This window comes from Anguilla anguilla, chromosome 17 (assembly GCF_013347855.1).
Source record: "Anguilla anguilla isolate fAngAng1 chromosome 17, fAngAng1.pri, whole genome shotgun sequence".
NCBI classification, from domain to species: domain Eukaryota; kingdom Metazoa; phylum Chordata; class Actinopteri; order Anguilliformes; family Anguillidae; genus Anguilla; species Anguilla anguilla.
The window spans coordinates 2,673,891-2,686,779 of record NC_049217.1 but is presented as its reverse complement, the minus strand read 5'-3'; the positions used below and the strand labels follow the sequence as shown (position 1 = coordinate 2,686,779).

The 12,889-nt window shown below is 39.6% G+C and overlaps 1 protein-coding gene across 1 annotated transcript in view; it reads left to right on the top strand.

The window, feature by feature from the left end:
• The window catches only part of LOC118216370 (NACHT, LRR and PYD domains-containing protein 3-like), a 50,839-nt gene extending 39,798 nt beyond the window's left edge, over positions 1 to 11,041 (top strand). The window contains exons 12-15 of the mRNA XM_035397459.1: positions 6,788 to 6,961; positions 9,423 to 9,584; positions 10,228 to 10,274; positions 10,458 to 11,041. Coding sequence (XP_035253350.1) covers positions 6,788 to 6,961; positions 9,423 to 9,584; positions 10,228 to 10,274; positions 10,458 to 11,041 — 967 coding nt within the window. The remainder of the gene's footprint in view (positions 1 to 6,787; positions 6,962 to 9,422; positions 9,585 to 10,227; positions 10,275 to 10,457) is intronic.
• Positions 11,042 to 12,889: the final 1,848 nt, after the last annotated feature.

Sequence of the window (12,889 nt, the reverse complement as noted above, 5' to 3'; positions counted from 1 at the left end):
TAGTCAATGTTCTTCCCCTGTGGTTCATATTGCTAACGTGTGAGCTAACCACGGACAGCCTACCTAGCTCACTGGCAAGCTGATATGCTAGCTAAGCATATTCGTTTTGCTGAGAAACATAAATTGAAGATAACTGAACATAGCCTAATTGTATTTTTAATGTCATACATAACGTGATTACATGACACAGTACAGTCACGGATGGAAATTAAACTCCGTAAACATCTGATAATATATTTTAAAACATAACGGCAGACAGTCAGCTAGCCTCGTTCAGGTTGAGGGGCTTTTCCGCACCGGACTGTCAATCAAATTGTAAAAATCACAAGACCGCTTAACTCTATGGTTTTGGCTCCAAATCGAGAAAATGGCCGCGCCCGCCATTGAGCTTCAAAACGTGTTTTAGAGACCCACGGAGAGTCAATGGGTGACGTCACAGTAGCTGTGTCCATATTTTTTACAGTCTCTGGTATGTACACTATCCGGAAGCCCAACATCCCACAATACACTGCGGTAGGGCTTTACGTTATTTTTCAACAAAGATGGCGGTTGGAACACGTAGCAGTAGATACTTGTATAAATGCAAGTTGTCCATAGTTATGTCAAATCATGAATTATATTCATATTCGATACAAAAAAGTCACCAGTTTTCATTAGAGTGCCAAGTGTAACTTTAACAGTTAACCAATGTTTTCTTGGAAGTCATGTTTTGATTTTTAACGAATTAAACTGAACATTAGCTGAAACATTTTTCATTAGAACAAGCTTGATTTCTTGCTATTTGCTTGCTAGCTAACATGCGTAGGATTGAAAGCATCATTTATAATTTATAAAGGCTAGCTTTGCTTGTTAACTAGCTACCAATGTTTTCTTGCAGCATTAAATTTGTGTTTTGTTTTATTATTTTAATACATAACATATTAAATGACCAAATTGCCCCAAATAGTTTCAGGCTAACCATTTGCTTTCTAGCTATGTTAAAAACTTGCAAGAAAACATTGGTAGGTAGTTAACAAGCAAAGCTAGCCTTACAATCAAGGTTATTTGAAGCTTACAATCCTACTCAAGTTAGCTAGCAATGCATTTATTCCTTATGACAATGAATTATTTTCCACCACGTAAGTAATTCAGTTCATGTAAACGTTCATACACACTCATCTCTTGAGCGGCTAGCAGCGAGCCTAACTATCGAGATTCTAAGTAACTGGACATAAAACTTTTTTTTGTACTCCACGTAGATCATAAACCCTTGAATATAAAAACGACTCATTGAAATCGGTTGAGAAATATAAACGTCATAGTGCTTTTTATCCAGAAAAACCGCAGCTCACCCGTTTATTTGTATTTGTTTACAGGCCATTCTTGCCTGGACCAATATGGCGGCGACGTTGACGTACGATCCAAAGGCCAATGCGGCGTCTATAGCCGCGTTTCCACCAAAATTACCCGGAACTTTCAGTCCCAGGAACTACTTTACCAGGAACTAAAAGGTTCCTTCAGCCAATGGTTAGCCGCGTTTCCACCGCAGGAACTATACCCCGGAACTAGGAACCTTTTGAGGAACTCAGTGCGTTTCCACCGCAGGAACTAGGGTCTAAATTTAGTTCTGGGGGCTTTGTTTTACCCCCCAAAACGTTCCTGCTCGGGGGGTAGTACTTTCCGAAAGTACAGGAACCTTTTGGGTGGAGCTTGCAGCGCTGAACATTTCTGATTGGTCGAGTACTCGTAGCATTTGTGTTGTATTTATTTTCCGCCATTACCCGCCATGTTTGAAAATATGCAGCGGCAAACCAATTTATTTTCATAATAACTTCAAATCAAACTTGTATGTTATGCGGCGCAGTGGCCTACTTTTGGTTATAGCCTGTCAACGTCTTGGAATTATAACGTGTGCTCTTCTGTTCTTTTCTTGCTTTAGTATTCGTTTTATAAAATGCTAAGCATTCGTGCTGGGACAGCATATTACGTAGGCTACCAAAACATTCAAACGGATTAATTCGGTTGCTGAATATTTTCTTCCGGATTTTCTTTGTTAGCCCGTTGTAATTGACTCAAAACGTTTGATACAGTTATGTGAGGTATGCGGTAGTTCTGCATAATTAACATTGGTGATACAGTACAAGCAAACTGGAAATCACCTTCCGCACTTTTTATCCGGGTAAAATAACAGGTTAATTCTAGTAATCTTCCCTTTAGCTTTTTCAGACTGCCGTAATTTTACTCAATTTTACAGCCATTTTTAAATTCCACGAAAAGACCAGGAAGACTATGGACTCATTTATAGTGCATGGTTCGCATCTGGAGGGCACACTTCGCTGCTCGGCTAGCAGTAACTTCGAAGGAAAGCAAACGGTGGCTGTACCACTACTAATTTACATTTTCACGCAAGTCCGAGTTTTCGTTCTATTCTTGTCATTTTGCGATTAGCCTATATGGAATTGACGACGAGAAAGTAATAAAACAGCAAATTGTTTACAACGTGTGCATGTTTTCTGCTGTTAATGAATGTGTTTGAGAGGATATATGAAAATCAATAAATACAAAAGTAACCATATATAGTCATTGTTGGTAACCCGTTGTATATATGTGGAATAAACCCCTCCGGGCTGTCCCGGTTATTAGAAAATAATGTAGGCTACTTCGGTGGTAGTATGGGGTTACAGAAGAAATCATATGACAGATGGACCGACGACAACTTCAGTGGGCTAATTTGCCTAATCTTCGCGGTACTTTAGACCCCGGTGGAAACGCAGACAACCATTGGCTGAAGGAACCTTTTAGTTCCTGGTAAAGTAGTTCCTGGGACTGAAAGTTCCGGGTAATTTTGGTGGAAACGCGGCTGTTGTCTGCGTTTCCACCGGGGTCTAAAGTACCGCGAAGATTAGGCAAATTAGCCCACTGACGTATGAAAAAGCAACGTTGTCGTCGGTCCGTCTGTCATATGATTTCTTCCGTAACCCCATACTACCACCGAAGTAGCCTACATTATTTTCTAATAACCGGGACAGCCCGGAGGGGTTTATTCCACTTATACAACGGGTTACCAACAATGACTATATATGGTTACTTTTGTATTTATTGATTTTCATATATCCTCTCAAACACATTCATTATGTTTTTATGCGAACATTCGCTTTCATGTCTTGACATCCGAAGCGACAGAATGCATTCACATTTATATGTATAACTGGCAACAACAGCAGAAAACATGCACACGTTGTAAACAATTTGCTGTTTGATTACTTTCTCGTCGTCAATTCCAGATAGGCTAATGGCAAAATGACAAGAATAGAACGAAAACTCGGACTTGCGTGAAAATGTAAATTAGTAGTGGTACAGCCACCGTTTGCTTTCCTTCGAAGTTACTGCTAGCCGAGCAGCGAAGTGTGCCCTCCAGATGCGAACCATGCACCATAAATTAGTCCATAGTCTTCCTGGTCTTTTCGTGGAATTGAAAAATGGCAGTAAAATTGAGTAAAATTACGGCAGTCTGAAAAAGCTAAAGGGAAGATTACTAGAATTAACCTGTTATTTTACCCGGATAAAAAGTGCAGATGGTGATTTCCAGTTTGCTTGTACTGTGTCACCAATGTTAATTACGCAGAACTACCGCATACCTCACATAACTGTATCAAACGTTTTGAGTCAATTACAACGGGCTAACAAAGAAAATCCGGAAGAAAATATTCAGCAACCGAATTAATCCGTTTGAATGTTTTGGTAGCCTACGTAATATGCTGTCCCAGCACGAATGCTTAGCATTTTATAAAACGAATACTAAAGCAAGAAAAGAACAGAAGAGCACACGTTATAATTCCAAGACGTTGACAGGCTATAACCAAAACTAGGCTACTGCGCCGCATAACGTACAAGTTTGATTTGAAGTTATTATGAAAATAAATTGGTTTGCCGCTGCATATTTTCAAACATGGCGGGTAATGGCGGAAAATAAATACAACACAAATGCTGCGAGTACTCGACCAATCAGAAATGTTCAGCGCTGCAAGCTCCACCCAAAAGGTTCCTGTACTTTCGGAAAGTACTACCCTCCGAGCAGGAACGTTTTGGGGGGTAAAACAAAGCCCCCAGAACTAAATTTAGACCCTAGTTCCTGCGGTGGAAACGCACTGAGTTCCTCAAAAGGTTCCTAGTTCCGGGGTATAGTTCCTGCGGTGGAAACGCGGCTTAAGTATATGTCTAAGGACCTTTTACAGTCTCTTCTATGAACCCGCAGGGGTGCGCTTCGAAGAAGTCAGACGAACTGAGTACCGTGAAATGAGCGACAGTAAACCGGCAGATTCGTCGCGAAAGCGAGAAACGCGTATCTCAAAGTTTATTTTCAAAACTAGCGACTAGCAACTTTGACATGTAAAAATACTCCTACGTTATAATTATAATTCCAATTACGTTTCTGGAGTAAAGTTTACATGTAAAAGCAATGTATTTTTATAAAGCTTTTTAAAATTTTATTTCTGCCATGTTGATTCTTGGAAGTGCAGTAAGTCTAAATATGAAATACCATGATCTCGCTTTTTAGGATAATATAAAACTGATTCCAGCATATTTGTCGTAATTAATAGGTCATGTTACCACTGAGGTGTTCTAACAACTCTAGATGATAGCTTACTGGCTAATTGTTATAGGATAAACTATGTGGCATGGGTTTGTAAGTACCCAATAAAATGTCCAGTGCTAATTAAACTCTAAATAGATAACATTTGGAACCACATTCCAGAGTCAGACCAAAAGTTATCTGTTAAGACTTGAATTAACAATGGACATTTACTGCGTACAACCCTTCACTAAATTGATATGATGTCAAAGATATCAAATAAACATGATAGAAAATTTGATCGAAAATGTTGTGGTTCAATTAAACAGTGTATTCCTCTCTACTGCTAGTATAGGTCAATGGACCATATCTGAGTGGAGGATCCAAGGTTTTCAAAACACCCCCATATCATTGAGACAACATGTCCAGGGGAGGCAACAGAGCATTATATAAGTTATGCTTATATCAGAAAGCGTTTGGGATTTAACTGAAGGAAATTTGCTTATGTACTGCATGCTTATACCCCAGCCATGATATACACCTTTACAAACATGTGTTAATACTGTCCTATTCTCCTTGCCATACTAGTGCAATATCCAGCCACATTTTCATATTTATTTGTTTTAAGTTGCATAGTTGATGTTACAAGGTAGCACAGAATGTTGAAGTAATGCATTTTAAGTTACTCTAATTCTTCCCTTACCATTCAGTTAAACTCATGTACTGATGTAATGTTGTACTGGATATTGCAATAATAATTAAAAGTAATGGGTGTATTTTATCTTTAATTCTCCATTTAAAATTTAGCATTGTCATTGTTGAAATGCAGGGAAAAAATAGAAAAAAGGAAGACATATTTGTTTGTAATTAATATTAGTGTGGTTCTAACTGAAAGTGAATCGTTTTACAATGTCTGTGTTTAAAATCGAAGTTGTTTTAATATTGTACAAATAGAAAACGAATAGTTCATATTTTAGGACAACTGCAGTTCGATTTTTCCTTAATTAATTTCATTTTGCTGAACGTAATAGTGGTTTAATCGTTGTACTTTTATTTTGCAATTTTCAGACCCGCGCTAAAGTCCTTACTGTCGCTAGCTTCACACTGCTGACGAACTGTGGCTTTGCTGGCTAGATGCAGGATTCTTTGTGACAAGGCCAATTCAAATGTGGTTTCTAACATTTCAGCAAGTTAAAGTTAGAAATAAGGCAGTCAGTATTTTTATAGAAGCAATCGGCAAGACTGTACATTAGCTAGCTAGCTAGATACGTACTTATGAAAAAGTTAGGCAGAGCTAGCAAGACTGAAATGCACTGTTCATGGAACCATCCCGAATCAGGGTTGCATAGAGTATTTCAAAGCACATGTCTTTTTCTCATGCTTGAGATTTAAGCATTTTAACAAAGAGCATGTTTTCTTCTCAGGTGAAGGTAAGAATATGGGAGTTAGTCATTAGCCTACACATGAAAACTGTTAAAAAAAAGACATTTCTAATCACTTACATGTCAGGGTATATAATGTAAAACAATGATTAAACAGCATATTCTTCCACAACAGGTGCTTTAGTCCGTAAATGACCTCCCTACGGTTCCTAGCTATTCCTAGCCAGCGTGACCCTGATCTCAAGCATAATACACCATTGTGAAAAGCGATTGCAGACAGGAACAGCTAGCTAATATAATTCACTTCATTTATCTGCTTGATTTGTCTTGAATGCCTGTTAGGTACATGAGAGAAAAGCAAAAGATTTCATCAATCGAAAATAATAAGATAACAGTATTGTATTTGGCTAATGGGTTTCACATGTACATTAACAGTTTTATTTTTCTGTTCATAGTGACGAATATTGAATGCTTTTAAAATGTATAGATGTTTGTGGACCAAAGTGCATGTCTGGTGAGGTAAAGTGCACCACAAAAATTCTGTTTCTTGCATTTGCAGGTGAAATTTCTGTTTGCAAATCATCATGGAAATGGCCTGGCAATGTAATCCTAGCAGTATGCTCCGAACCTTGATTTTTAGTTTTTTTGTTGTTGTTTGTAATAGAGCCCAGTAATGGCTTTAGGCTTTTGTGGATTAGTTGAAATACTTTATGAGGCTGATTTACACAACCCCCTCCCAGTTTCTGTATACATCTTTAAATTGTCTGTGTGTGTGTGTGGGTGTGTCTGTGTGTGTGTGTGCATGTTGTGCATGTGTCTGTATAATGTGTCTGTGTGTGTGGCTTCTCCACAGGCTGGGTTGGTGTAATCTCACAGAGGGCTGCTGTGATGTTCTGGCCTCAGTCCTGCGTTCTCCTCACTCAGAGCTGAGAGAGCTAGAGCTCAGAGACAACGAGCTGCAGGATTCAGGAGTGAGAGCGCTCTCTGCTGGTATGGAGGACTCACACTGTAAACTGCAGAGACTGGGGTGAGTACAAACACAAACCCCTTCAATCAAAAAGGGCTCCCATGTGACACAATACAGGGCGAATGTTAATGTTTCTAATGTGAAAACAGACCCTCCACAGAACTGAAACAGCATGTTCCTGTTCTTCCTCTTGGTCGAATAAGACTCTACACACATTTTAAAGCCTGACATGAATTAGACAAAACATATTTTTGGGAAGTATCAAATCAAATAGTTTAAATGTGTACATTCCTAAAAAATGAAATGACTGAATTACATTGTCCTTATGGGTTATATTCAACTGTATAAGGTGTGTAACACACTGCTATGTGTTTGACACACACAGCCCTGTTAGTTTATATTAACCCCTTAGCGCACATGCCAATTTTTGCCAATCCTTGCCCATTTAGGGGGTACCCTATTTAAAGCCTTATAACTCCAGATGTGAACACCACAGAGACTTGAAAAATGGCTTAAATGAAGCAGGATATTTGTACAATTTACAATACTAATTCAGATTAGTTCATATTCATAATTTTGGAAGAAATAAAGTGCTACAAATGCAATTGTCTAGACAAAAAAATCAAAAATGCACTTTTTTAGTTTGCAGTGAAATACTGAGAAATTGCATATATACAGCAGGTTAAACTATACATGTGCTGGATCAAAAACTTCTTGACCACAAGTTCATAAAATCTAAGGGTGGATATGTAGAACTACTATCGATTTATGAAGCAAAATCTAAGCAGGAAAAGGTTTAAACTACCCCTCTGCAACCGATTGAAATTTAAATCTGTTTGGGCCTGTTTATTATGATTGAGGTGTTTATATGGAGCATTTTCATTCTGCTTGGGCTTTTAAACCGATTTTAATCGGAATATTAGGCTCCATGTAAACCCAGCCACTGTTGCATCATTTTCAAGTGGGAATTTCAAGTTTTCCATCATTACAGTTGTCAAAAATATCTAGGATCCCAGAAACATATCCAAAATCTCTCCAAAAATGAATAAAATGCTTTGTGTCCATTATAAAGCATATAAATGAGCCTGTTTTGAAGTTTTAAGATGGAACATTGCTATCAGGTTAAAAAATAATGCAAATATTGTCACACAATGCGGTACAGTACCTAAATGTGTAATAATTAACTTTTGTATGTATTTCTATACTCTGTACTCTAGTATGTTTTCTTGTATGGGGATGGGACGACATGAAAACAATTTTCAACCGTCCACCACATTTTGGCAATGCTCCAACTCTCACATTATCACTGTTGCATGCTTCACAAAAACTATTACACTACTAACTAACGCTTACATTACAGTGTGAAATATCCACATTATATAATACTGCTAACCTATTTAAAGACACTCAATTTAAAAAATAACGTATATAACCGAAGTATTTTGAGCAGTAATACTTACATAGCAATGATGAAATCTTATCTGTTTTCAGTAGATGGAGACAGAGACAGTAAATAAATGATACTGTTCTATCCGCTCCTGTCTTACAAACAGCAGCGTTTCGTTAGCAGCATCTTTGTTTTACTGCTACCACAGAGTGAATGCGTAATTGAATGCGATGATAAGAAAATGTCCGGTTACGCTGACCTATAAAACGCTATTCCAAAAGCAAAATTAGACATGTTATACATTGTTAGAAAGCTTATACTCTCACCTTCTAAATAAATGAATTGTTAATCAAGCCAGACTGTACTAAAAAGGGCGATAACGCCGTAAACAACAGGGGTGGTATTACGCACAGCTATTTTGGAAGATACCCAGGCGTCACGAATGCGCGTATCTTTCAGAAAGGGATTGTCCAAGACAATGTATGACCACTCAGTCTCAAAAGTGACATCTCTATGCGTAAAACCAATGGTAAGGTTGTATATTTATTCAATATGTAGACCCAGATATTGTCTGTAGAATGACATGGTATCATTTTGTTATTCAGTGAGCAGCGTTTACACTGCTGTATTGGCATATCTTAGGGCTGTTGTCGAGTTTATCTTGTTGCTATGACGAAATACGATTTTTTAGTGGTGAAAGAATATTTTTATGAATGCCAAGATAGACAATATTGTCCATTATGTCATGCATGGGAGGTGTAGTTGTAGATGAGACTGCAGGGAGGGGGGCATTTTAAATGCACGACCAGAGCGACAATGGTGGCACTGCGAAACTCCGTAATCGGCATAGTTGTTATAGTTTCGTAAGTAGATGGTACACTACAACACGTTTCTGTTTTTAACTCACTGAATGTCTGAGTTCAGTAATCTGGGCACCCCTGCGTGCCGACCACTAGGGGGCTTGCACAAAGGGGTTAATGTGTGTAAGGGGCGTAACACACTGCTATGTGTTTGACACACACAGCCCTGTTAGTTTATATTAATGTGTGTAAGGCGTGTTACACACTGCTTTGTGTTTGACAGCCCCGTTAGTTTATATTAATGTGTGTAAAATGTGTGTCCTTCTCTCTGCAGGGTGTCAGGCTGTAGAGTCACACAGAGAGGCTGTGATTCTCTGGCTTCTGCTATGTGTTCCAACCCTTCGCATCTGAGAGAGCTGGACCTGAGATACAATCACCCAGGAGACTCAGGAGTGGAGGCGCTGTCTGCTGCTAAACTGGACACACTCACACTTCTGTAAGTACAGAGTTTCCACACTGCACCTCACACACACACACGCTCTGGATGACACTGTACAAACCGCCGTTAGTCTAGAAGGTTGGGGATCTACAGTGGAGGGTGCAGCACGGGGTCACTGCAGTAAATAGTTTTATTTCTGTTATGGACTCTCTTCTTTTTAGGGAAGTTTATTTTGGTTTCTGGGGGAAACATTTACAAGTGAGATTTTTAACCTCGGTTTCCCACACAAAGATAGATAAGTACTAGTTAATTAATTTAGTTTTGGGGAAAAAATGGCAGTTTCTACAAGTGAGAGAAATATGATTGGTGGAGGGAACAGACAAGATGGTTGTAGTTGGGTATCTAATCAGAGACACAGTGATGGTGGAGTTTCAGTATTACAAAGCAATGGAGAGCTTGAGTGTGTTTCAGAGAGTGTGTGTTATGCGTGTGTTTAGTGGAGGGGTGGGAGCTATTTTTGCACATGGAATAGGGTGAGGGAATGTAATACGTTTCCTTTGTGACATATTTGTGTTTTTCATATGATCTTGGTTTTGAGTTTTATTGTGTCGTTGTTTTTATTTATGTGATGTCATTGGTGTGTTGAGAGTGGAAATAAAGGATGGTTAAAATTCAGAATTCTGTTCTGCTGTTCTTACAGTGTGGACCATGGAGGAGAGAACAGGACCAAACCAGGACCCAGAAAATGTGAGTGTGTATTGACACAGAACACTTTCCATAGATACACACTGCTCTGTGCGTGTGTGTGAGTGACTTTACACACAGAAACGCATATGTACATACACACACACAGTTACTATCACAGCTCTTTCTCTCTCACACATAATGAGGTGAATATTAATAATGATAATTAATGTCTCTGGTGTGCAGACGGCTGTCAGCTCACACTGGATCCAAACACAGCGCACAGATACCTGTTTCTGTCTGAGGGGAACAGGAAGGTGACACACACACCGGGGAGAGAGAAGCAGCCATGTCCTGATCTTCTGGAGGGACATGAGTTCTGGCTCCAAGTTGTGTGCAGAGAGAGTGTGTGTGAGCGCTGTTACTGGGAGGCTGAGTGGAGTGTGTCTGAGTGGGGAGAGGTTTCTATAGCAGTGACAGGTAAAGTAGAGGCTTCTCACTGTGAGTTTGGACAGAATAAAAACTCCTGGAGTCTGAAGTGCGTTAAACACAATTACTCTGATGAACTCAGTTGCTCTGTCTGGCACAATGAGAACCGAACAGACATACCTGCCCTCACCTCCTCCTACCGCAGAGCAGCAGTGGTGTTGGGTAAAAGTGTGTGTGTGTACAGGGTAGGAGTGTGTGTGGACCGTCCAGCCGGCACTCTGTCCTTCTACAGCGTCTCTGACACACTGAGCCTCCTGCACAGATTCCACACACACTTCACTGAACACACACCCCTCTGTGCTGGATTTAGTGTGTGTAACTCCTCAGTGTCCCTCTGCTAACTGGAGTGGAGACACACACACACTTACGCGCGCACACACACACACACACACACACACAAACTTACACTTTATCTCACAAACACGCACACACTCTCACACGCATACACATACATACACATCTTAGCTAGCTGAGCCAGGAACTAAGCAGCTTACTGTCACAGAGAACATAACACACCAGTATATAATGTAAAATACCAGTCAACACAGGAAAGTTGTAACTTGCTAACCAGTAATGATATTGGTCAGACCAGCGATACTTCGGCAAGTGGACGATGGGCTCCTCCCTATAGCCGGGTTCCTCCTGAGATTTCTTCCCATCGGAGAGTTTTTTCTCGCCGTCATTTTGAGGGTTTCGTCCCCACTCATGTGCTTGCTTTTTGGGGGTTCAGGCCTGGTTTTTGCTCTTCTGCTTGGTTTCTGTCACTCCGTAAATCCTCTTTGTGACAGTTCTCTGTAAAAAGCGCTATACAAATAAAAAATGATTTGATTTGAGCATACACCAGTGCAGGGCCAGCCCAAGGTTTTTGGGGGCCCTAAACAAAAAGTCTATATGGGACCCTCTGTTTTGGTCGAAAACCACCAATTGAAATGTATTTAGATTAATGAAAAAGTGAAAATAGTGACACAGTTTTTGTTATTTTGGTTCTGTACTCTAGCACTTTGAGTTTGAAAGGATACAGAACCAAAACAACAAAAAATGTGTCACTGTCCAATGAATTATGGTGCTCACTGTAACTAGTATGAAGCTAACTGAATTACACTGCACCGCCATCTAGTGGCTGTATGAGAACACCACAATTGATTATTGCCAATGTCTGTTACTGCAGACTGACATTTGATTTTTTTATAACCAAAAATCCATCCATTCATTTTATTTTTGCACGCTTTTGCAATTATTGTCTTACACTTTATTATTGTAACAATGATAATAATTGCCTGATATATTAAGTTGTTTGGTGTAGCATAATAATTTAGATTTTCCATCCGGAACCATTCCCATGCTGGCTGGCGTACAGCATTCCTGCACCACATCTACAGCACCTGCTTGTCACTGAAGTGGCTTTCCACTGTCAGTGCATATTTAACATTTCTAATAAAGAATTCCCTACTCATTGTTGAATGACAGAATGGTCCTCAAGCTTTTCAGTACCTTTTGCACAGTGAAGTCACCAGATGTGACATGCAGTAGGATGTCTGATCCTCTACTCTTGAGGGGGTGATGGGGCACCTCTTCAGTATAGACCTAATCTGGCCCTTAAATCTGTCCTTTTCACCAGCAGCATGTTGGCCTTGGTGTAACTGGCCACACAGGACTTTTCATGGGACTGAGATGGAATGTGCATCTGAGCCACAATACAAATCCCTGCTCATTTCATGGTATCAGGGTAAGCCAGTCTGTCCTTCCAGATGATGTCAATGATCTTCTGAAGTCTCCAGAGATTTCATGTGGTGGCTATATGTGGTCCATGTATCACATCCATACAACAGGGTGGAAATGCAGACTGCTTGGTAGATAAGAACTTTGGGATGGAGATTTATGTTATTATTATTATTTGTTTTAAAGATAAGGAAAGGAAAGTGGTACAGTCTCCCCAACTTTCATATTTTTTGCTTTTGTCAGACAGAAAGAAAAATAAGGTTGTAGTTCCTTTAAACTGCCGCTAGGTTTGGTACTGGAACTTCAGTTTCAAACAGAGTTTTGGTTTAATGGGACTGTGAGCTTCCAGGCTGGTACCGTGATCTAATGTCTGTGCTGAGACAGTTAACAAAATCGGCAGAATAAGTATAATATATATATACCCTTTAAAGGAACTACAATCTTATTTTTCTTTCTGGTACACTATGTAC